Genomic DNA, 22089 nt, shown 5'->3' with positions numbered 1-22089 from the left:
TTGAGGTGTCATTGTCTCCTATTACCCCGAGATGGGACCGTCTAGTTGCAGAAAATCAAGCTCGGGGCTGTGGTGAGTGCTCATTTTCATGCACCTTGAATTTGCGCTGTATCGAATTTGAAGGCATTAAACATTACCATAGCGATCAGTGTTGCGGCCAGATTAGACGCTCCTTGTGTTTATTATTATATTTGGAAAACACCACAGTTTTCATGCAGCTCATACCATATTATTTTGTTGTATTATTTCCACCACACCTTAAATGCCGGTCCCTGAAAATATTGTCTGACATAAACAAGCAAAAAAGGTTGGGGACCCCTGATGTAATATATATACTGTATATACGATCATATATCATCATCATGAAAACCACAGTAAAGCAGTTTTGTGGAAACATTAGATGCCCTTCACAGCATTGCTGTCTTCTAAAACCACATATAATTTTAAATTTGCAGCTTTTTTGTCACAATAAAAAGGACCTTTTTTCAATGACAATTTGATTCTTTATGAGAATTGTTCTTTTAACATGAGATCTTTTTGTTTCTTCAAAAATATGATTTGTTGAAATCAAGCAGCTTGTTGGACAACTTTCTTCTGAAAGCCTAAAAACACTCAACAAAAATTAGAAGCGCTTTGAAGTTTTCAAAATTTCTTTCACAAAAAAGAAAATATTTTACACGGATGTCATTTCTTTCATGAAATTTAAAAAATCAAGAAGAAAAATGTTTTTTTTCATCTCACAAAAAATATGACCTAATAAAATAACCTTCATTGTCAGACAGATTTTTTAATAAAAAAAAGAAAATGCAGCATAAATGCTAAAAAAATTGTGGGGATCCCATAAATACTTTTTTTGCTCCTAAAACTAGAAGAAAAAAAAACAGCACAGCAATAAACGGTGATTGGATATCTCCACTATCTAAATCTACCATGTTGGTTCAAAGTGGTAGAAATGTGTAATTTTAGCATTTTAACAGGTTAAATTGAAATTTGAACGCAATCATGTTTACTCCTCCCCATTATAAGCTTCATCTTTCCCACAAAGAAGAAAACCAAATGCAGAGTCGATTTTGTTCGGTTAGGGCCCGTCAAAGCAAATCATGTGCTTCTTGCCAAAAGCGGTGTAAGAATTGTCACGGTTGGAGCGGAATTAGGACCCAGAAGCCGACATGACACGGAAATTGCCAAGTAAGTCTTTATCTCCGGAAATACAAAGTAACTGCAGAGGGCAGCGCCGGAGGCAGAAGACATCGAAGGGAACTCATACTCTGACTGGGAGTAAGCTCGACGTACTCACAACATGTCACTGAGTAATCCAAGTTTAGAGACGGTGAGACATTAAGCCGATATGACAAAATATATAAGACACAAAACATAAAAAGAGTCTCAGCAAAGCAAATGAAACATTAATTAGGAACAAATGGTCAGAATATTTGTTTTTATTGACTTCTGATTTATAAACTGACCGATGTTATAAATTTGTGACTTTTTTAACCAAATTGTGAGGCAGGAACACATATTGACTCAGATTTGGCTTGACTACTCACAACATGTCACTGAGATATCTAAGTTTAGAGACAGTGAGACATCAAGCCAATATCACAGAATAAAGATACGAAGCATAAAAGAGTCTCAGCATAGCAACTGAAACATTCAGGAGGAACAAATGGTCAGGAAAAAAAAACATTTTTTTATTGAGTTCTGATTTATAAACTGACCAATAGTATAAATTTGTGACTTTTTTTTTTTAACCAAATTGTGACAGAGGAGGTTTGCCAGGGAAATGTAATATAGCAGCAGGGGTGAACAAACTAGGTACGCAAGTGCTCATGCACACTGTAAACATGAATTTTCTACTGGATTCAAGTCTATCACTGCAAATTTGCATCCTAAGTTTTTTTTTGTTTGTTTGTTTGTTTGTTTTTTCCCCGGATCACAGCAATGCTTGAGTTTGAGGTGCAAAGTGTTGCCTGGGTGGCACCAGGGAGTGTTGCGCTTGTTTTAAATACATTTGCCCCAGTGCCAGACACGAACGCAGAACTGTCCCCCCCGTCACCCAGCCCTCATGAGCTGCTCCGCAGTTTAACGCGAGCACGCCAAGGAGGAAGAACAAATTATCCAATGACAAGACTATATTTTACTCCGAGGTGGGCTGGCGCCCAAATTGCACCACATTCTTGTCTGTCACTGCACGTTTGCGCACGGATAAAGTGGTTCGCATGGTTTAAACCCCCATACTACTAACCCTACGATAAAGGACCATGTGGAGGGCCATTTTAACCGAGCAGTATCACATGAAGGTAAGTTTGCGAGACACAATTTGTGTGAGTCACAGTATAGATCATTTTTATTTGGATGGCTCATAACCAATCACTCAGTGACCTGTTGTAGCTGTAAAGATGTTGTCTATGATAATTGTAAAGGATTATTTAAAACGTCGAAGCTCTTATTTTCTATGACAGGGTATACCATTCATAGATGTGGGCTACAATGCCGACCAAAACTGCACTTTCATTGCACCGATTGCCGTGGAATAATAATGCGCCGGGTACCCTTCCTAAATCACCTTCGCATGTGTAAGGAAAAGCACCCTGCTTTGATGGTCTCTGCTGCTGCTGCTAAGGCGCCTGCATCCCCACGACCCACCGCTGTCTCACCTTTTGCTGCCCCACCCACCGCTGCCCATCCCTCTGCTTCCCCACCCTCTGCTGGACCTTCTACCGCTGGACCTTCGACTGCTACGCCACCTGCTGATGCACCACCGTCTGTGCTGCCCGATGTGGCTGCATCATCCATTGCCCCATCTGTTGCCCCACTCTCCACTGCACCTCTTGCTCCTGCGCCATGTGCTGCTGCATCCTCTGTGCTGCCTGCTTCTGCCCCACACAGTGCCTCGCCACCTACAGTGCCCATACCGCAAGGTGGATGGATGAAAGAAATCTGTCATCGACAGATTCCTCAAAAATGTCCCATCTGCCGTATTATGTTCAATAAGAAAAACATTAAAAGGCATATTGAAAGAAAGCACACTAAAAGGCAAAAGGATGTGACAGCAATCCACCACCTCGAGAACGAGTGCATCGATCCTATTAATGGAATATATGCTGTTTCAAAGTCTCACTGTGGGATTTGTAGTGGTATTTTGCATATGTCCTTTTTTTAACCTTAACTGAAGATTTACATTGTATATTGAGGAACGTTATTAGCTACCAACAGAAAAAGATGTGACTTGTTTATCAAGCTTTATGATTTCTAAATGGTTTCAAGGGAACTGGCATTTGATACCTATTTGAATTCACAGAATGACCACACAGGCCACTTATGCACTTTCCACAAAATTGTCAATAGGATGTACTCAACGGCAAGCCAAGATATTTTAAACATGAGTGCCTGAAGCTGCCTGTCTACTTGGACACAGAGGAACACCGGGATGTCCTTTTTAGACATCTGAGGGTGTCATGATTCGGTTTAGGGACCAACAGGTGGCACTGTAGGGCTCCCCCTGGCAGCTGCACACCTGTTGGTCATTTGGTAATTAGTTGTTTAAAAGGAGTCCCAGCCCGAACATTCAGTGTCGGGTCATTGTTGCTCTTGCTACTGTCATGTGTGTTGCTGTTTGCTCTTAGTTTCTGTCATGTTTAGTTCATTGTTATGTTTTAGCTTTAGTCATGGTTTTTGTTTGATACTTTGGACTTGGTTTTGGATGTAGTTTTCTTTGTTTTAAATACAATTCTTCAAATACACCCTGCTCCTCCCTCCTGCCTGCTTTTTGGGGTCCACCACCACCTCGCAATGTGACAGAATGACCCGACCACCTGGACCCCGCAGGTACTAAGGACTGGTCCCTGTTCCACCATGTGCCTGGCGGAGCGCGTCGGTGGCCGACACCCCTTTCCCCTTTCAGGCAGCGCTGGGGATGCGGCTGTCCTGTTTTCGTCTCGTCAAGCCACGTCTACGGTGGGCCGAGCCCCGTCCGCGTCTACGTTGAGCCGAGGCTCGTCACGTGTCTGTTGGAGCTGAGTCGCATTCACGTCGACGATGAGCCGTGCCACGTCCACGCCCACGTCAGGCCGAGCCCCTGTTCACGTCCGGCTGTTCCATGTCCCCCGTTACGTCGAGCTCCATCCACGTCAGGCCACGCCCAGCCAAAAGGATTGCCGTCGCTTTTGTTCCTGTTCCCTGGCGAGGTGAAGGTCACCGTCGCTTATTGTTATTGTATTTCGGCAAGGCGAAGGTCGCTGTCGCTTTTGTTCTTGTTCTGCGGCGAGGCAAGGGTTGCCGTCGCTTTTAATTCCTGTTCCCCGGCGAGGCAACCCTTTTGGACAACTTTGGGACGTCTGGGATCCGTCCCTTGAGGGGGGGGTACTGTCATGATTCGGTTTAGGGACCAACAGGTGGCACTGTAGGGCTCCCCCCGGCAGCTGCACACCTGTTGGTCATTTGGTAATTAGTTGTTTAAAAGGACTCCCAGCCCGAACATTCAGTGTCGGGTCATTGTTGCTCTTGCTACTGTCATGTGTGTTGCTGTTTGCTCTTAGTTTCTGTCATGTTTAGTTCATCGTTATGTTTTAGCTTTAGTCATGGGTTTTGTTTGATACTTTGAACTTTGTTTGTTTGGGATTTAGTTTTCTTTGTTTTAAATACACCCTGCTCCTCCCTCCTGCCTGCTTTTTGGGGTCCACCACCTCCCAACGTGACAGAGGGGCATCGTGGATTGAGAAGGAACTCCCAACATTGTGAATGAGGTGGACTTTTTGATGGATGTTCTATTCCCAGAGGTAATATTATCCCCAGCTGCTCCACACTTTCAAAATAGATACAAAAATATAGATTTGTATTTTTGAAAATATTCACACAATGTACAAATCCTTTTCTCTTAATAGGCTATTATTTATGGTCTCGCCGTGACCCACAAGGTCTCAGTGGCACATGCCGAACACTGATTGTTGGACAAACGTTACTGTCTAATTCTCTTTCTACTGAAATGCAATTAAATCCTTACTCCCTTTCTCATGTCCCAAATAATACATTTCAGTTTCTGTTGCATTTCATGTTTTACAACCTTATTTCAGTGAAAGAGGGGAATTTGAGCAGAGGATCGAAAAGGAGTTGCCACAACAAGGGAAGTGAGTGAGTAAGCAATAAAGTGCTTTTTCAAAAATACTTTTTGTTTTATTTTTGAATCCGACATGGCTTTAGAAATGGACATGGGTCATTTAGGGAATATAGGTATACATTTTGGATGGATACAGAATCTGGTTTTATTTGATCTATTTTTTGTTCAACTTGAAGAACGGTTCCATCAAGCTTCATACATGCTGGTTTGAAGTTGTGTGATATTGATATTTTCAGAATTTGTTTTATTATAATGCATAAAAAGCCAGGTGTTTTGTAATTATTGTATTATATTAAAACCTTATGAATGATTGATTCTACTCGTCAAACCTGTTCTGTTAACCACGGAGTCTAAGAGCTACTCATTTTAGTTGTATTGCAAAGTAAGTCATTAAATAAGTCAAAGTAATTCTATCCCAAATTAGTTTGATAAAAAATATGAACAATCTTAACTTAATTTTTAAAGAGAGAGCAAAATAATTTAAATTCCCTATTACAATTAATGAACATTTCACTTTCATTTGCAGTCGTATACAGTATACACTTTGGGACTTTATTTTGAAAATCCATTTGCCTAAACTTACCACAGCCACTTCCGGCGTATGTCTACCATTGCTTGAAGCTACCTCCTCCACGTCTGCAGCTGGAAACTATTGGCGGAATGGGAGGAGAAGACCCTCCTACGTCACCTGGTGGAGATAAACGGAACAGAAACCATGACAGTTACCAGGACAGTGAAATAATAGGCACATTTCAGGAGACTTTATTTTGACAGGCAACACCAGATTTGGATGATAACACTTTTGTTGGTCTAGTGCAGGGGTCGGCAACCCAAAATGTTGAAAGAGCCAAATAGGACCCAAAAAAAACAAATGTGTCTGGAGCCACCAAAAAAAAAAAGCCTTGTATAAAACTTACAATGAAGGAAACATGCTGTATGTATGTAGGAGACAGGACTGTCTCAGAATTGTTTTTCAGTCCTTTGTTGTGTGGTTACAAACGCCCCCATAGAATTTATTTTGTGATTTCCTCGCTTAATTTTCTGTTTTGGTGCATTATTTTCGCGTCATTGAAGTGATCATTAAGTTCCGTTTTTCGGAGGCTGTCTTTGAACGCCTCTCGAGTGGAACAAAAGGAGAGAAGGCACGGAGTTGGACGCAGACATGTCTGTGTTTGTCCAGTCTGTTAAAAGCATAAAGTGTACGTTTAAAAAAAAAAAAAACACAATAGCTCTTTTTTTAGAGCTGCAACATGCATCTATATCTATATGAGCTATATTAGCCTACTATCAAAATGACTAAGTTTGCTCCAATTACACGATGAGCCTTCATGATTATTTTTTTCCGTGCAGTGCATTCTGTAGAGCAGGGGTGCCCAACCTTTTTTGACCGAAGATCTACTTTTTGTTCAACCAATTTACCGCGATCGACCCGCGCATACACAACACATTTACAGACGCATGCCTACCTACCATCATCGAGATCTGACGCGGAGGCATGGGACGCACTTATGCAGCGTTTTTGACTATCGTAGCTCACGTGGACCGTTTTGAAAATACTTTTCACAGCCCTCCAGATTCTCTTTGCCAGTACCTTTGGTGAATTGTACCGTATTTTCCGCATTAAAAGGCACACTGGATTATGAGGCACATCTTCAGTGAATGGCTATTTTGCAATTTTTTTTCCTACATTGGACGCATCGCATTATAAGACGCAATCTACAATGCCTCCACTAGATGGTGCTACGCTCCTTCCATTCAACTCGAGAGTCGTCAGTTCCAGTGATGTGTCGTTCGCGGACAAACCGCTCTTAGAGCGGGCTCTTTGAAGTGAACGAGAATAGGAGCCGACTTTTTTTTTAAATAAAAAAATATCCAATATCAAATTTTAATTGATAATTTATTGTGTGGTAATCAAAGCTTACTTTTGTTGTTTTACTGTAAATAGTTAAAAGCTTATAAATATACACAATCAGAGATTGGAACTTTGAGATGGGTCTTTGTTTTTGCACTTATTTTTTGTAGCACTCCATGTTGTACTCCATGTTGAGTATGTTCAGAAGAATATAAAACCTAATAAATATTTGATATACTGTATATTTTTTACATTAGTAATTCATTTTACACATTATTTTTGGTAGTAAATTAATTTAGGCGACAAAAAAGGAGCCATTTGGGAGCCGAAAGAGCCGGCTTTTTTTCGTGAGCCGAGCCAAAAGAACCGGCTCTCTAAAAAGAGCCGGAATTCCCATCACTACTGTACTGCGCACTGGTCGCACACTCAGCGCACTTTTCTTCTGCCTCAATTTGCAGTGTATTTCAGTGAATGACAGGTGTCCAGCCAATCCCACGATACAATCCATTGACACTATTGAGCCAATCACGGCATTGACAGTACTTGCTCACGTTCTCTGCTCCATAACAATAACAGTGCGGCGGCGAGAAGTGGCTCAAATGCTCATCCTTTATCATGGCGAAACGACCTGGCAGTGAATGTGACACGTCGACTCCCCAAACCAAAATAAGAATGAACTGCGGTTATTTTAAGTTGGAATGGCCGTCGCAGTATGTGCAAATAGAAGAACAAGCCATGAAACTGGGTGAGATCTTTTCTTTTCGAGTGAGAAAGGTCTGTTCTTCAAAACATACAGCAAAGCTTGTTGTTGTTGTCATGATTCGGTTTAGGGACCAACAGGTGGCACTGTAGGGCTCCCCCGGCAGCTGCACACCTGTTGGTCATTTGGTAATTAGTTGTTTAAAAGGACTCCCAGCCCGAACATTCAGTGTCGGGTCATTGTTGCTCTGCTACTGTCATGTGTGTTGCTTTTTGCTACTGTCATGTTTAGTTCATTGTTATGTTTTAGCTTTAGTCATGGTTTTTGTTTGATACTTTGGACTTCGTTTGTTTTGGATTTAGTTTTCTTTGTTTTAAATACAATTCTTCAAATACACCCTGCTCCTCCCTCCTGCCTGCTTTTTGGGGTCCACCACCACCTCGCTACGTGACAGTTGTAAGCGAGTTTTTCCAATGGAAAATGCGGACTAAATGGAAGCTGGACTACCTCAAGCGACACATTCATCAGAAAAGTCATTTGAATGCTGTTGGAATTATACAAAGACTCAAGATGAGAAAAGGGATTGGTGCAATATTGCGGGAGAGCGCAAACGACCGGGAGAAAAAGAGCCGGCTGTCACACAAAAAAAATCCCACCCTGAGCAAGTTAAAGTTCTAATTCACTATACTTTACTTGCTATTAAAAAGAATGCACCAAATATTGGATTGATGTGGATTTGATTCCTATTCAATGTGTTACAATATTGCGTTATTTTTCAATGTTAAAAAACTCTTACAGTAACAATATAATACTGAATTGTTAAAATCAGCTTTTTTCACATTTTCAGGTCGTGGTGTGCCGTGGGATTTTTTCAATGTAAGAATTGGTTCGAAAAAGATTGAAAAACACTGACGTACAGAATGCGAGTCATCTTTATATGTGCCGCCCACTCGCCTCACGTGATTTCAGAGAATCTGAAATGCACGTTTCCTTGTTGTTGTTCCCAGTGCCACCGGGATGTCGCTGTTTGGCCAAAGATCTCACCAACACTCCGTCGTTTTGGGAACACACGCTGCACATTGTGGAGACAACTAATTTCGAATCGGGTAGAAAATGAATCCGAGCCATCAAAATTGGACGCGGGCATTTTAAGTCATCTTTTGATGAAGCCATGACGACATTTAAATTATATGGAGCGGTTCTTCTAATACACAGCGTAACGTCTGGTAAGTGCAGTTTGTTCATAACTTTATTGTCTCGTTGCTGTCGTTATAATTCATGTCGAAGCTCTTGTTTTCGATCAAATACTTGTTTCATTTCCTTCATTTGTCGACTGGGTCAACATCTCATGATTACAAAATTGTATCGTTGCTATACAAGAATGCATCAAAGATTTTTTTTCCTTTCGTTTTTATTTTGTGTATTTGAATTATTTGAAAGTGACTGTACATTTCTGAACATTGGTGCAATCCCTCGTGAATGTGCCGAAGTTTAGCCTACAGCTCATTTACATTCGTTGTTTGTTTGTTCATTTATTGGACGTATAAACAGATTATAGACATTTTGGCAGGAAGTAAAGAGAAGTAACACCAACTTGACCAGAAAAAACAAAAACAGTAGTCATCACTGAGCAGAATTTACAATTTTACATGTTCAAAGGAAGTAGGAAGAGGTTCAAAAAAATCTTGTCCTTGATTTTTTTTATTGAACTGCACATACTGACATCTGTTACCCAAATAACTTTTTATCCATTTATATGCTACACCTCTAATGCCACATCGCTCTAATTTATTCAATAATATACTCTGATCTATTGTATTAAAAGCTTTTTTTTAGATCAAGAAAAATCCCAACAGTAAATTCTTTGTCTACATTAGTGGCTGTTGCTTCCACAAACTCCATAACTGCCATTGAGGTGGTCCGTTTTTCTCTGAAGCCATATTGATTTTCACTGAATATCATATGTGTCTGTAAAAAGTTATCAAGTCTGCATGAAAATTGTTTTTGTAATATTTTTGAGAACTGTGGTAGTCGTGATATTGGTCTATTATTGGTGAACAGATGTCCCCCTCCACTTTTATGAATAGGAATAACTTTAGCTGTTTTCATTTTTGATGGAAAGATACGAGCTTTGAATAACAAGTTGCATATGTATGTGAAAGGTCGCACTACAAGTTATTTTATCTGTTTTACGATTGCATATCAATACTAAAGCAATCAATAGACTTTATTTTTAAATGTTTTAACAATATTTAAGATTTCTCTGTGATTGACAGCACAAAGGAACATGGTGGAAGAGTAATTTTTTGTGTATTTATCCATTTCAAACATGTTCATTAGCTCAGAATTTCTTTTGCTAGGTTTCAACCAATAATTACACAATACTCCTTCAATTCATTTGATATTTCTGCAGTTTTCTCAATAACAGTATTTTTATCTTCAAAAAGGATTCTGGGTCGTCAGCTTTTTTAGAACTATTTCTGATTACCGGTGTATGATTTCATACTTTCCATATTTATTGTGTGTTGCTTTTACTCTGCTCTAATGTATGATCATGATCTCTCTTACTTGTTCTTATAATATTTAGGAATGTATTTTTATAGGTAGGTCTGTTCCAAAAATGGAGGCCACATGGTGATAATTAATCCTATTAAATTCATATTTCCATTTTAAATGATCATGAAATGATTTGAATTTATATTTTAGCATTTTTTGGCCTTTAAGAGTTGAAGTTGTCCTTCAATTTCCTTTGTAAGTGTATGTAAATAGCAGATGAGGGGTGTGTAAGATAAAATATCACATCGGTGTCACACTGGCATCTTTCACATTGATGGACAAATATAGGTCATAAAAATCAAATCAATTGAGAGCGTGGGTCATCAGATTAATTGAGAAGGTTGTGAGTACGAATGTGCTTAGATAGACATGAAATAAGTTCAAAGGTCAAGAAAGGCATGTTAAGTGTGTCCATGTTCCACCTGCAGACAGAATCATTTAAAATGCAAATTGGACAAGATCACTTTACATGAAAGAAATAAGTCACATTTTCCTTTCATTTCTTGTCTTTTCTTTCAGTGATGCACACGCTCAAAGTTTTCACAACATCGTCTTCTCAAATTGCAAAGCTACCAGAGTACTGGGAGGCCACGTATGTTGATGGCGTTCAGATTTTGCAGTTTGACAAAAACAGCAGGAAAACGAAAGCCAAACTGGACTGGGTGAACAAAATCACAGCAAAGGATCCAGGCTTCTGGGAGCGAGAGAACGAGAATAACATTGTCAATGAGCAGGTGTCCAAAATCAACATTGAAATAGCGAAGGAGCGCTTCAACCACACTGGAGGTTAGTTTCCATTCATCCTTCCGCCGGTAAAATGTATCGGATGTGCCCCAACTCATAAATATGCACGTCACCGCTTGGCTTCTCTCTGTTCATCATGTGCGTGACACTTTCAGGAGTTCACTTGATCCAGAGGATAAATGGTTGTGATTGGGACGACGAAACCGATGACACGGATGGTTGGGAAGACTACAGTTACGACGGAGAAGATTTCATCTCATTTGAGCCGAAAACAATGAGATGGATCGCGGCGCAGCCACAAGCTTCCATTACAAAAAACAAGCTGGACCAAAATGACCGGTTGAATGAATACAAGAAGCATTCCCTTACTGAGATATGTCCTTTCCTCTTGAAGAACCATGTGAGCAATGGGCGGGACTTCCTGATGAGAACAGGTACATTTGTGTCATGTTAGCACACCTCCCAAAGGAAGGTCACCATCATTACAACCTGAAAAATTGTTTTCCCCCTCCATCTTTCATCTTCTCACTGGTTTTCTCCCTCGTTGCTGCTTGGTGGGCAGAGCTTCCCACAGTGTCTCTCCTCCAGAAGACGCCTTCCTCTCCGATCACCTGCCACGCGACAGGTTTCTACCCCGCCACATCGGCCCTTTTCTGGAGGAAGGACGGCGAGGAGCTCCATGAGGACGTGGAGATGGGACAGCTCCTCCCCAACCACGACGGAACCTTCCAGACCACGGTCCACCTGAAGGTGGAGGTGACGCCTGACACGGAGGGTGAGTACGAATGTGTGTTCCAGCTGGCCGGCGTCAAGGAAGCCGTCGTCACCAAGCTGGACGGCAGAAGCATCCTGAGCAACGCGCGCATCCAAGGTGACCGCCGCGCACCCACTTGAATTGTTGCGTCGCCACCGTGACCGATCTGTGTCGGGACAAGCCATGCGCGTGTTTCTCTTCATCGCACACTCTTTGTTGCCACGTGAAGAAGAACAAGTCAAGGAGATTGTGGTGGCCATCGCTCTCGCGTTGGGGGTCCTGGCTCTGCTGGCGGCGGGGTTGGCGGTGGTCCTTGTCAAGCGTCATAGGACCAAACGAGGTGAGGGATGCCAAGATTTGGTCTGCCGGGAAGATCCAAAGAGAACATCGCGGCCTCGTGCCACTTGTGACAAAAAGTCATCCTAACTTTGTTCCTCTTTCCTTCCATCCCCAGACGCTCAAGCGCCTGCGCGTAAGTAAAACATTTTCTGTTTCCTTTGAGCCACAAAAAATGAGGCAGGTCGATGAAGGTCTGATTTATGCCTTTGCTGCCCAAGTGTGACTCAGGAGTCACTTGATACGTCGGTAAAAGTCGCCTATTTAATGTTGATGTCGATGGAGAATCTCCATGATCCAAAACTCTGACAAAAATTGTCATCTATCAAGCGGAATATTGTAATTTTATAAACACACAATAATGACATGAAATAGGATTTTATTTTTTTACTTCAACTTTTTTTTTCACTGCAGCAACTGAATGGTCATTGTGCTGCTCCTTCTGGTGGTCTGGCCTTGGCCACCAGAGGGCAGCATAAGACACAGTCATTGAGACATTGCAAATGTACTTCCTTCACGAGTTCGACTGGTTCTCCCCCCCCCCCCCCCCCATCTCATGTCGTGTTTTGCTCCCTTAGCCGTTGCCTCGGATTCCAAGCTCCTTTCCACATCTGAATCTGAGCCCGTTTCCGAGCGCGACGAAGCAGCCGTGAGTCAGTGAGCTCGCACGGACGCCACAAGCTCTTCGGCTTCTGGAGAGGGTTTGGGTGATGTGGTTGTTTTGTTGACTCTGCTCTGCTTCCCCCAGGTGTCACAACATCGGAGGGAAGATTACAAACATGAAAACGATGTCTTCTTTTTTGGGTTAAAATGAGAGCTGAAATGAAAATGTGCATTTCACTTTTAAGTGAAATGCAACGGAACTGTTCTTCAAGTTTGCCCTTTGTTATTGTTCTTTGCACCAAGGCCACGCCCACCATCGCCATGGAGTCCTCGATGGAGGGTGTGCTGAAACCTGAGAGGACATGAGTCATTTTTGAACTGTGTTGGATTGATTATTTTTAGTCATCATACATTCGCTTATGCCTGACATGATAAATTGATTATGCTTGCAAAGAAGAACGCTTATGCTTGCAATCATTAATTGACTATGCCTGCAATGAAGAACGCTTCTGCTTTTAATAAAGATACATTCTTTACTATGTACTCACATTTGATCCATTATATACTCACTTTTATAATCAAGAATGCTTGGTGCACTGTGTGGAAGTTTAGGGACGCAACCACCTTTCCGAGGACGTGGTTGGGACGAGATAAGTGTTAAGACTAAACAGTGAGCAAGGGTGAACAGTGAATGGAGCCATCAACACCAGCTGCGGCGTGATGTTTTTGTGACAATTGCACACATGTACGTAATTTGCACTCACATACACACGCATAGTCAAACAAGTTCAGTGTGTGTTCAACAGCTCCCACCCTTTAGGTTGGACACACCTATGTAGTAGCTTTCCCAATAAATGAGGAGGTGAAGGGGGAGATCGTTAGGGTTACGTGCGGAGAACTGAAACCGAACGCTTCTCCTCGTTCCCTCCTGGTACCAGAATCGAGTCTCCTGTCTCCTCCTTTTGTTTATTCCTGAGTGTCAAATTGGATAAACCTGACAAACTGCATCTGAAACGGGCTGATCTTAAAAAAAAATTATAATAAAATTCCAGATTTCCAGAGGAAATATTCCATCGTATTACCGATTACTCTGAGGGCCACGCTGGCAAGCCGCGTACCCCCGGGATGCTCCGGGACACAGGTGAGCTCCCCTCCGCCACCCAGCTCCGGATCAGAGGTGTTGAGCTCCAACTAGGTGTCCTGGCTGAAGGTCCCAGGCCTGCCTGTGACGAGTGAGGCGACCGGGTCCCAACGACCTTTCAACTGCCAGTTGAGCTCCAGGGAAAGGGGAGTCCACTGAGGCCTCGCAGTGGACTGTCAAAGTCTGCCTGCAATGAGGTTGGGTGGTGGACAGGGAAGGAGGTTCTAGAAGGGTGGAAGTGGAGTTGTAAACCATGCGTGTTGCCGTTCTGTTTTCATTCATGTCTTGGATGTGTGCCTTCGAGGGTGCGTGGCCAAGTAGGTGACATAAGCCGGTTGGTTTGAGTCACGGCGTGTTGAATCATAGCTGACAAAAGCTCCTGGTCAGTGGTCCCAGCATGGTTATAAAAACAGTTTGGGATTTTATGACAGTTCATTTTGATGTAATGATTGACTTTTGCCATTCTGGTGCAGCCCCTCAAAGTCCAGTATGGCGCCTTCCTCCGGCGAGTCAGAACATCTGGTCCGATTTTCCGTCATAAGCCAGAAGCAGACGGCTGTTGCCTCGGTACGGGTAGCGCTCCTCCACGGCAAAGCCAGAGCCGTAGAGGGGCGAAGCAGTGTTGGCCAAGAACTGGCAGTCCAGCAGCACTTCTCAAGTTTGGACTGCATCACCAGTGTGCTGGAGGTCATGCTGAGAACCACTAAGGAGGGAAACAGAAAGGGATGAGCCTAAGAACTTCTCCAAGCGACACAAAACCACAGCTCGTTGGTTTTGGTGGCCACACGCATGAGGCTGGACCTGCCAGGCCGTCTGTCCAAGTCCTGAACAGCTGCAGAAAAGCGATCGGTTTGCAAGTATATAGGGCTGAGCCCATCTGCCAGAGAGGCGGCCCATGTAAGAGTGGAGAATTGCGGCTGCAAGCGGCTGAGCTCACAATGGGGCTTGCGGGTGGAGCCTCTGCGTGAGCGGTGACACGGAGTCGCCGGAGTGACCCGGCCAAAAGCAGCGATTCAGTCAAAGACAGCTTCACTACACCTGTGAAAGTTGAATAGAGGTCAGTGCTTCTTGGTTGTGGAAGGCATTTCACCTCGAACCCAAAAGTATTGTCATGCCCTTCAATGCGGAAAGAAGGATGCACGCAGTCGCTGATGTAATCTGTCGTTTTTAACAAACAAAAGGAGCAAGAACACACACATTCATAGGAGTTGCTGTTAGCCACAACTCACGCCCATGCGCTCCACACTCAGACTAACTGCCAGAGCCAATATTCCTCCCCTCTCTATGACGTCACACAAATACAAGAAACAAATATTACAGTATTTTTCAGTTCCAAATTGGACATCTGGAGTCTATTTACATCTCTGGTGGGCGTTTCCCTTGGTGGGGCTCGCATGAGGGAGTTCACGTCTAAAAATTCGAACTGAAAAAGAACCCTTTTGAATTTAACTGAGCTCACCAATGTCGGTGGCTAGAAGCTTGTAGTTACCTTCAGTCAACTTTTGTTGATCTGAGATAAAAGTGAGAATCTTGCTAACCAAGGTTACCAAGATTCTCACTTGAGCACTGCACGCGTTGAGCAAAAATGTCAGTAGCAATCACGCACTTCAGCCACAGGAAGGCGTGCGCACAAAACACTGTTAAAAACATCCGCATCCATATTGCGGTTGGGCTCAGTCATCGCTCAGTCATCGCTTGAGTGTGTTGGACATTCGCGCTAAACCATCCAGAATGACTGGCAGCTTCTTCACTTCCAAAAAGCCGCTCCCGTCGGTTGAATTTTGCTATAGAACAGGAAACTGCTAACACCAAACAGGCCGATAATGTAGATGTCTTCCACATCCTCAACGGACAGTATTGACAGGCACACCATTCTCCACTTTCTCCAGGGATCGAGGGCGTACCCGGTAGCAAATGTCCCCGAGGGGCAAGTAGGCTCCCCACTGCCTGCTCTTTTTGTCGAAAAAATTTTGTCGATTGCATCGAGAGACCAGCCAACCAATTCCATGGTTTGTTTTAGGATGAAAAATGCGGTAGGAGGCTAGGAAAGTTAGACAAAGTCAGCACGTAGACTGAGTGGCGAGCAAGGAGAGGGCTTATCCGGGGCCCGGGTCGCGGGGGCAGCAGCTTTAGCAGGAAAGTCCAGACTTCCCTCTCCCCAGCTACTTCTTCCAGCTCTCCCCGGGGGATCCCGAGGCGTTCCCAGGCCAGCTGGGTGACATAGTCTCTCCAGCGTGTCCTGTGTCGTCCTCGGGGTCTCCTCCCGGTGGGACATGCCCGGAACACCTCACCAGGGAGGCGTTCAGGAGGCATCCGAATCAGATGCCCAAGCCACCTCATCTGGCTCCTCTCGATGTGGAGGAGAAGCGGCTCGACTCTGAGCCCCTCCCGGATGACCGAGCTTCTCACCTTATCTCTAACGGAGGGCTTGGAAAAAACTATTTTTGGCCGCTTGTATCCGGGATCTCGTACTTTCGGTCACGACCCATAGCTCGTGACCACAGATGAGGGTTGGAACGTAGATCGACCGGTAAATTGAGAGCTTCGCCCTTTGGCTCAGCTCCTTCTTTACCACGACAGACCGATACAACGTCCGCTTAACAGCAGATGCTGCACCAATCCGCCTGTCGATCTCTCGCTCCCTCCTGCCCTCACTCGTGAACAAGACCCCAAGATACTTAAACTCCTCCACTTGGGGCACTCCACCCTTTTCCGACTGAGGACCATTGTTTCAGATTTGGAGGTGCTGATATTCATCCCAACCGCTTCACACTCAGCTGCAGAACGCTCCAGCTTTTTAACCACATCGATATCTCTTCAACCACAGAGATATGAGAGCCCTCCTCAGGGTCCTCAGACTCTGCTTCCTCCAAGGAAGGCGTGTTGGTGGAGTTGAGGAGGTCTTAGAAGTACTCTGCCCACCGGTTCACAACGTCCCGAGTCGAAGTCAGCAGTGCCCCATCCCCACTGTACACAGTGTTCATGGTGCACTGCTTCCCCCTCCTGAGACGTCGGATGGTGGACCAGAATTTCCTCGAAGGCGTCCGGAAGTCGGCTTCCATGGCCTCACCAAACTCTTCCCACGCCCGAGTTTTTGCCTCGGCGACCACCGAAGCTGCGTTCCGCCTAGCCAGTCGACACCCGTCAGCTGCCTCTGGGGTCCCACAGGCCATAAAGGCCTGATAGGACTCCTTCTTCAGCTTGATGGCATCCCATACTGCTGGTGTCCACCAGCGAGTACGGGGGTTGCCGCCATGACAGGCACCAACCACCTTATGTCCACAACTCAGATTGGCCGCCTCAACAATAGAGGCACGGAACATGGTCCATTCGGACTCAATGCCCCCCGCCTCCCCCGGGACATGGGAAAAGCTCTGCCAGAGGTGGGAGTTGAAACTCTTTCTGACGGAATTCCGGCAAACGCTCCCAACAAACCCTCACAATACGTTTGGATCTGACAGGACGGACCGGCATCTTCCCCCACCATCGGAGCCTACTCACCACCAGGTGGTGATCAGTTGACAGCTATGCCCCTCTCTTCACCCGAGTGTCCAAAACATGCGGCCGCAAATCCGATGATACAACCACAAAGTCAATCATCGAACTGTGGCCTTGGGTGTCCTGGTGCCAAGTGCACATATGGACACCCTTATGTTTGAACAAGGTGTTCGTTATGGACAATCCGTGACGAGCGCAGAAGTCCAATAACAAAACGCCACTCGAGTTCTGAATGGGGGGGCCGTTCCACCCAATCACGCCCTTCCAGGTCTCACTGTCATTGCCCACGTGAGCATTGAAGTCCCCCAGCAGAACAAGGGAGTCCCCAGCAGGAGGACTCTCCAGCACACCCTCCAAGGACTCCAAAAAGGGTGTGTATGCTGAGCTGCTGTTTGGTGCATATGCACAAACAACAGTCAGGACCCGTCCCCCCACCCGAAGGCGGAGGGAAGCAACCCTCTCGTCTACCGGTGTGAACCCCAATGTACAGGCACTGAGCCGGGGGGCAATGAGTATGCCCACACCTGCTCTGCGCCTCTCACTGTGAGCAACTCCAGAGTGGAAGAGAGTCCAACCCCTCTCGAGAGAACTGGTACCAGAACCCAGGCTGTGTGTGGAGGCAAGTTCGACTATATCCAGTCGGAACTTCTCTGGCTCACACACCAGCTCGGGCTCCTTCCCTGCCCATGGGTGGTGAGCCCATGAGAAGGGGGACCCATGTTGCCTCTTCGGGCTGAGCCTGGCCGGGCCCCATGGGTGTAGGCCCGGCCACCAGGCGCTCGCCAACAAGCCCCACCTCCAGGCCTGGCTCCAGAGGGGGGCCCCGGTGACCCGCGTCCGGGCAAGGGAAACTCAGTGCCATTTATTTTAATCATCATAAGGGGTTTGTGAGCCGTGCTTTGTCTGGTCCCTCACCGAGGACCTGTTTGCCCTGGGTGACCCTGCCAGGGGCATAAAGCCCCAGACAACTTAGCTCATAGGATCATTGGGACACACAAACCCCTGCACCACGGTAAAGTGACGGCTCACGGAGGGGATTATAGACATTATGTTCAATAACTTCCGGGGTGAGAGGACGCTGGCGTGTATGTCGCCGCTTCTCACTCCAAACTTTTCCAAACTTTTCAAAGCTCAGATATTCCTTCTGATTTTTCTTTTGCCCTTCTGTTTTGGACTGTTTGGACTGTGGTTGATGTAACAAATCATAGCTTCACCCGACCAATCAAACCCCAATTCGTAACTTAGTCCACGGGCTAACGCCGGTAGCTTAAACTTACCGGCTGTCACCGCACCGGCCTTTCTCCCTCGACATGGGGCGCCACAACTTCGCCGCCTTTGGGTTATTTCTGATACTCCTGACGTTCTGCCATCATCCAGTGACAGGACTGCTCCACTATTCTGTCGCGGATCTTCTCCGTATCCGGAGGATTGCACCGGAGCCTCCACCGCCGGAGCTGCACCATCATCCTGACATCGCTCGCCTGCCTCGACGTCGCTACATTCACCGCGGGTCGCGTAGACATGTTGACTAGAAAAACCCTGGCTCAATCAACTCGACCTGGTCCACTTCTCGACGTCCTCCCAGAAACCGCGGCCGCAACACCAACTACCATGCAATAGCCCGCCTGGCTAGGTCGGCTAACAGCACTGCCGCCGTCAAACATGACACCTCCGCCGTCAACTTTGGACTGCTGAACATCCTCTCACTCACGAACAAGGGACACCTCATTCAAGACGTCCTCGCAGAACGCAAACTTGACTTCCTCGTTTTTACAGAAACCTGGCAACAAACAAACGACTTCGCTGCTCTGAATGACTCCACTCCTCCCGGCTTTGTTTACATCTGCCGTCCCCGTGGCAACGGCCGTGGAGGAGGCCTCGCGGTAATCCACCGCGAGAAGTGGAAAGTCTTGCCTGTCTGCGTCCCTGCATCAAGCTCTTTTGAATGCCTGGTGTTTAAACTCCCTGGACCCTCGCCAACCATCATTGCCACAGTTTATCGCCCCCCGAAGCCTCACAAATATTCTAAATTCTCTTGCCCCCCTGAAGACCAGGACTGCCTCATTCTCTACATCTGCCCCCTGGTTTACACCCGCTCTGAGGTCATTGAAATCAAAAAACCGCCAACTTGAGCGACTCTATAAGAAAACCGGTCTCACCATTCATAAGGACATGTACACTACCCATATCACTAAATACAAGGACCAAATTGCACAAACCAAATCCAGCTACTACTCCGGCCTCATCCTCTCCAACGAAGGGAATTCAAGAACTCTCTTCTCCGTCATGAACAAAATCCTCCGGCCACCAAATTCTCTCCCCCTCCACCTGTACTCCACAGCAACCTGCAACTCCATAATGGAGCACTTCAATCACAAAATCCTTAAGATCCATCACCACCTCCATCAAAACCTGCCTGCTCCCCCCCATCTGAACCTTCTTCTCCTTGTCATTCCTTCTCCAGTTTTGTTCCACCCACGACTGCTGAATTATCCAACCTCATACTTGTCACGGTTCTGTTTTCGGTCTAGCCAGCAGGTGGCATGAGCGGACTTCGGTACGCACCTGCTGCCAATCTGTAATTTGTAGACTCTGTATTTAAGGTCTCTTCTGCGGTGCACCTGTGTTGGAGTATTGTTTTCTGGTATTGCTATTTTCTCTGCTCATGGACTATTTGGCTATTGACCTCGTCGTGTTTCGCGTTTTGTACTCTCAGTACCCCTGCTTTTTGTAAGTACGATTTTGGTTTTGTGATTTGGCTTTTCGCTCGCGTGTATTTTGATACATTGTTTTTGTTTGTATTCGCGGTCTTTGTTTTTCTCCCTTGCCTTTTGTGCAAGCGCTTTTTGTTATTCGTTTATGTTCTCTCTGGTCCTTGTTTTGACCAGCGCTTTTTGTTACCTCTTTATCGGTGCGATTATTAGCATTAAAACATATTTTTGTTACGAAGACCTTGTTTACGTCTACGTTTTTGGGATCCAGACTTAACTCGGCTTGTCCGAGTCGTGACAATACTCAAATCCAAGCCCACCACTTGCCAGCTCGATCCCCTCCCTTCATCCCTTGTTAAATCCTGCCTTCCTTCCCTGCTTCCTCTCATATCTGCTATTATCCACTCCTCACTCTCTTCTGGTATTGTCCCATCACTCTTCAAAACCGCTGCTATCACCCCCACAGTAAAAAAAACATGGCTCTGACCCCAACAACTTCGATAACCTCCGCCCCATCTCCAACCTTCCATTTATCTCGAAAATCCTAGAAAAAACTGTTGCTGCTCAACTCCACTCCCACCTGTCCCTTCACTCTGTCTATGAACCCTTTCAGTCCGGTTTCCGCCACAGCACAGAGACTGCCCTAATCCGTATTGTAAATGATCTCCTCATAGCATCTGATTCCGGTTTAGTCTCCATCCTCATCCTCTTAGACTTGAGTGCCGCCTTTGACACAATCTCTCACCCCATCCTCCTCAATCGACTCTCCTCCATTGGTCTCTCCCACACTCCCCTCAGTTGGTTCCACTCCTACCTCACCGGCCGCACTCAGTTTGTCCAGCTCAAATCCTTCACCTCAAAGCCCTCCCCAGTCACCACAGGTGTACCACAGGGATCTGTCCTAGGTCCCCTTCTCTTCATCATTTACCTCCTGCCTCTTGGCCATATCCTCCGCAAATGTAATATCCACTTTCACTGCTTTGCTGATGACACCCAGCTCTACCTCTCCTGCAAGCCAAACTCCATACTCCCACCCCCTCCCTCACCTCTTGCCTCTCTGAACTCAAAACATGGTTCACATCAAACTTTCTTAAATTAAATGCTAATAAAACTGAAGTCCTCATTCTTGGCACCAAATCCACTTTATCTCAAGTAAACAGTTTTTCCTTCAACATTGACAGCTCCTTAGTGTCCCCCTCCCCTCAGGTCAAGAGTCTGTGTGTCATCCTGGATAGCATGCTCACCTTCCACTCACATATCAACACCATCACCCGCACTGCTTATTTCCACCTCCGCAAATTACCAGACTTCGCCTTTCCCTCACCCCCCGCAACACTGCTATTCTTGTCCACAGTCTTGTCACATCCCGCCTTGATTACTGCAACCCTCTCCTCTTTGGCCTACCTCAAATGTCCCTCCATAAAATCCAGCCGGTTCAAAACGCCTCTGCTCGCATCATCACAAAAACATCTTCCCAGCAGCACATCACCGCCGTTCTCCAACAGCTCCACTGGCTCCCTGTTCAACATCGCATCAATTACAAACTGCTTCTATATACAGTACATATATGGGCATCCACAACCTGGCCCCTCCTTACCTGTCCGACCTTCTCCAGGTGCATATCCCCTCTCGCTCCCTCAGATCCTCGTCCTCCCTCCGCCTGTCAGTGCCCCCTGCCCGCCTGAGCACCATGGGAGCCAGAGGCTTCAGTCACGCTGCTCCAAAGCTTTGGAATAACCTACCTCCGGACCTCCAAAACTGCACACCTCTTTCCACTTTCAAGTCCCGTCTAAAAACACACCTGTTCAGGATTGCCTACAACACATAGCTCTTCAATTTCCTATGTTTTTATGATTTTATGTCTTGTTTTTATATAATACCTCGTTTACTAATTTTTACATTGTATTTTCTTATTGTCTATACAGTGTCCTTGGGTGGCATGAAAGGCGCTTTTAAATAAAATGCATTATTATTATTATTAATAATAAACAAACCAACACCAAAACCAAACATACACAGTTACAAAATGATTCTTGCCCATGGCGAAACTGTCACGTTTTAGGGGTGAATCTGTCTCA

General features: G+C 45.4%; 1 protein-coding gene across 1 annotated transcript; it reads left to right on the top strand.

The window, feature by feature from the left end:
- Positions 1 to 8675: 8675 nt before the first annotated feature.
- On the top strand, positions 8676 to 13601 carry LOC147186616 (major histocompatibility complex class I-related protein 1-like). Its single transcript, XM_086102641.1, has 8 exons — positions 8676 to 8894; positions 10744 to 11010; positions 11124 to 11402; positions 11531 to 11839; positions 11952 to 12062; positions 12177 to 12194; positions 12637 to 12707; positions 12807 to 13601. The coding sequence occupies exons 1-8, from the start codon at positions 8840 to 8842 to the stop codon at positions 12870 to 12872; spliced, it is 1176 nt and encodes a 391-aa protein (XP_085958767.1). The 5' UTR covers positions 8676 to 8839; the 3' UTR covers positions 12873 to 13601.
- Positions 13602 to 22089: the final 8488 nt, after the last annotated feature.

Source organism: Hippocampus guttulatus, chromosome 21, assembly GCF_054856545.1.
Source record: "Hippocampus guttulatus isolate MCC_2025c chromosome 21, RoL_Hgut_1.0, whole genome shotgun sequence".
NCBI classification, from domain to species: Eukaryota; Metazoa; Chordata; class Actinopteri; order Syngnathiformes; family Syngnathidae; genus Hippocampus; species Hippocampus guttulatus.
Note: the sequence above shows the minus strand (reverse complement) of the source record. Positions and strands in the feature narration are given on the sequence as shown.

What these genes read in the sequence shown, in the direction of transcription:
- LOC147186616 (XM_086102641.1), top strand. Translation starts at nt 8,840, where the DNA reads ATGACGACATTTAAATTATATGGAGCGGTTCTTCTAATACACAGCGTA. An exon ending in GCGCTTCAACCACACTGGAG is followed by an intron (nt 11,011 to 11,123) that starts GTTAGTTTCCAT and finishes TGACACTTTCAG; the next exon opens with GAGTTCACTTGATCCAGAGG. An exon ending in CCGAGCGCGACGAAGCAGCC is followed by an intron (nt 12,708 to 12,806) that starts GTGAGTCAGTGA and finishes TGCTTCCCCCAG; the next exon opens with GTGTCACAACATCGGAGGGA.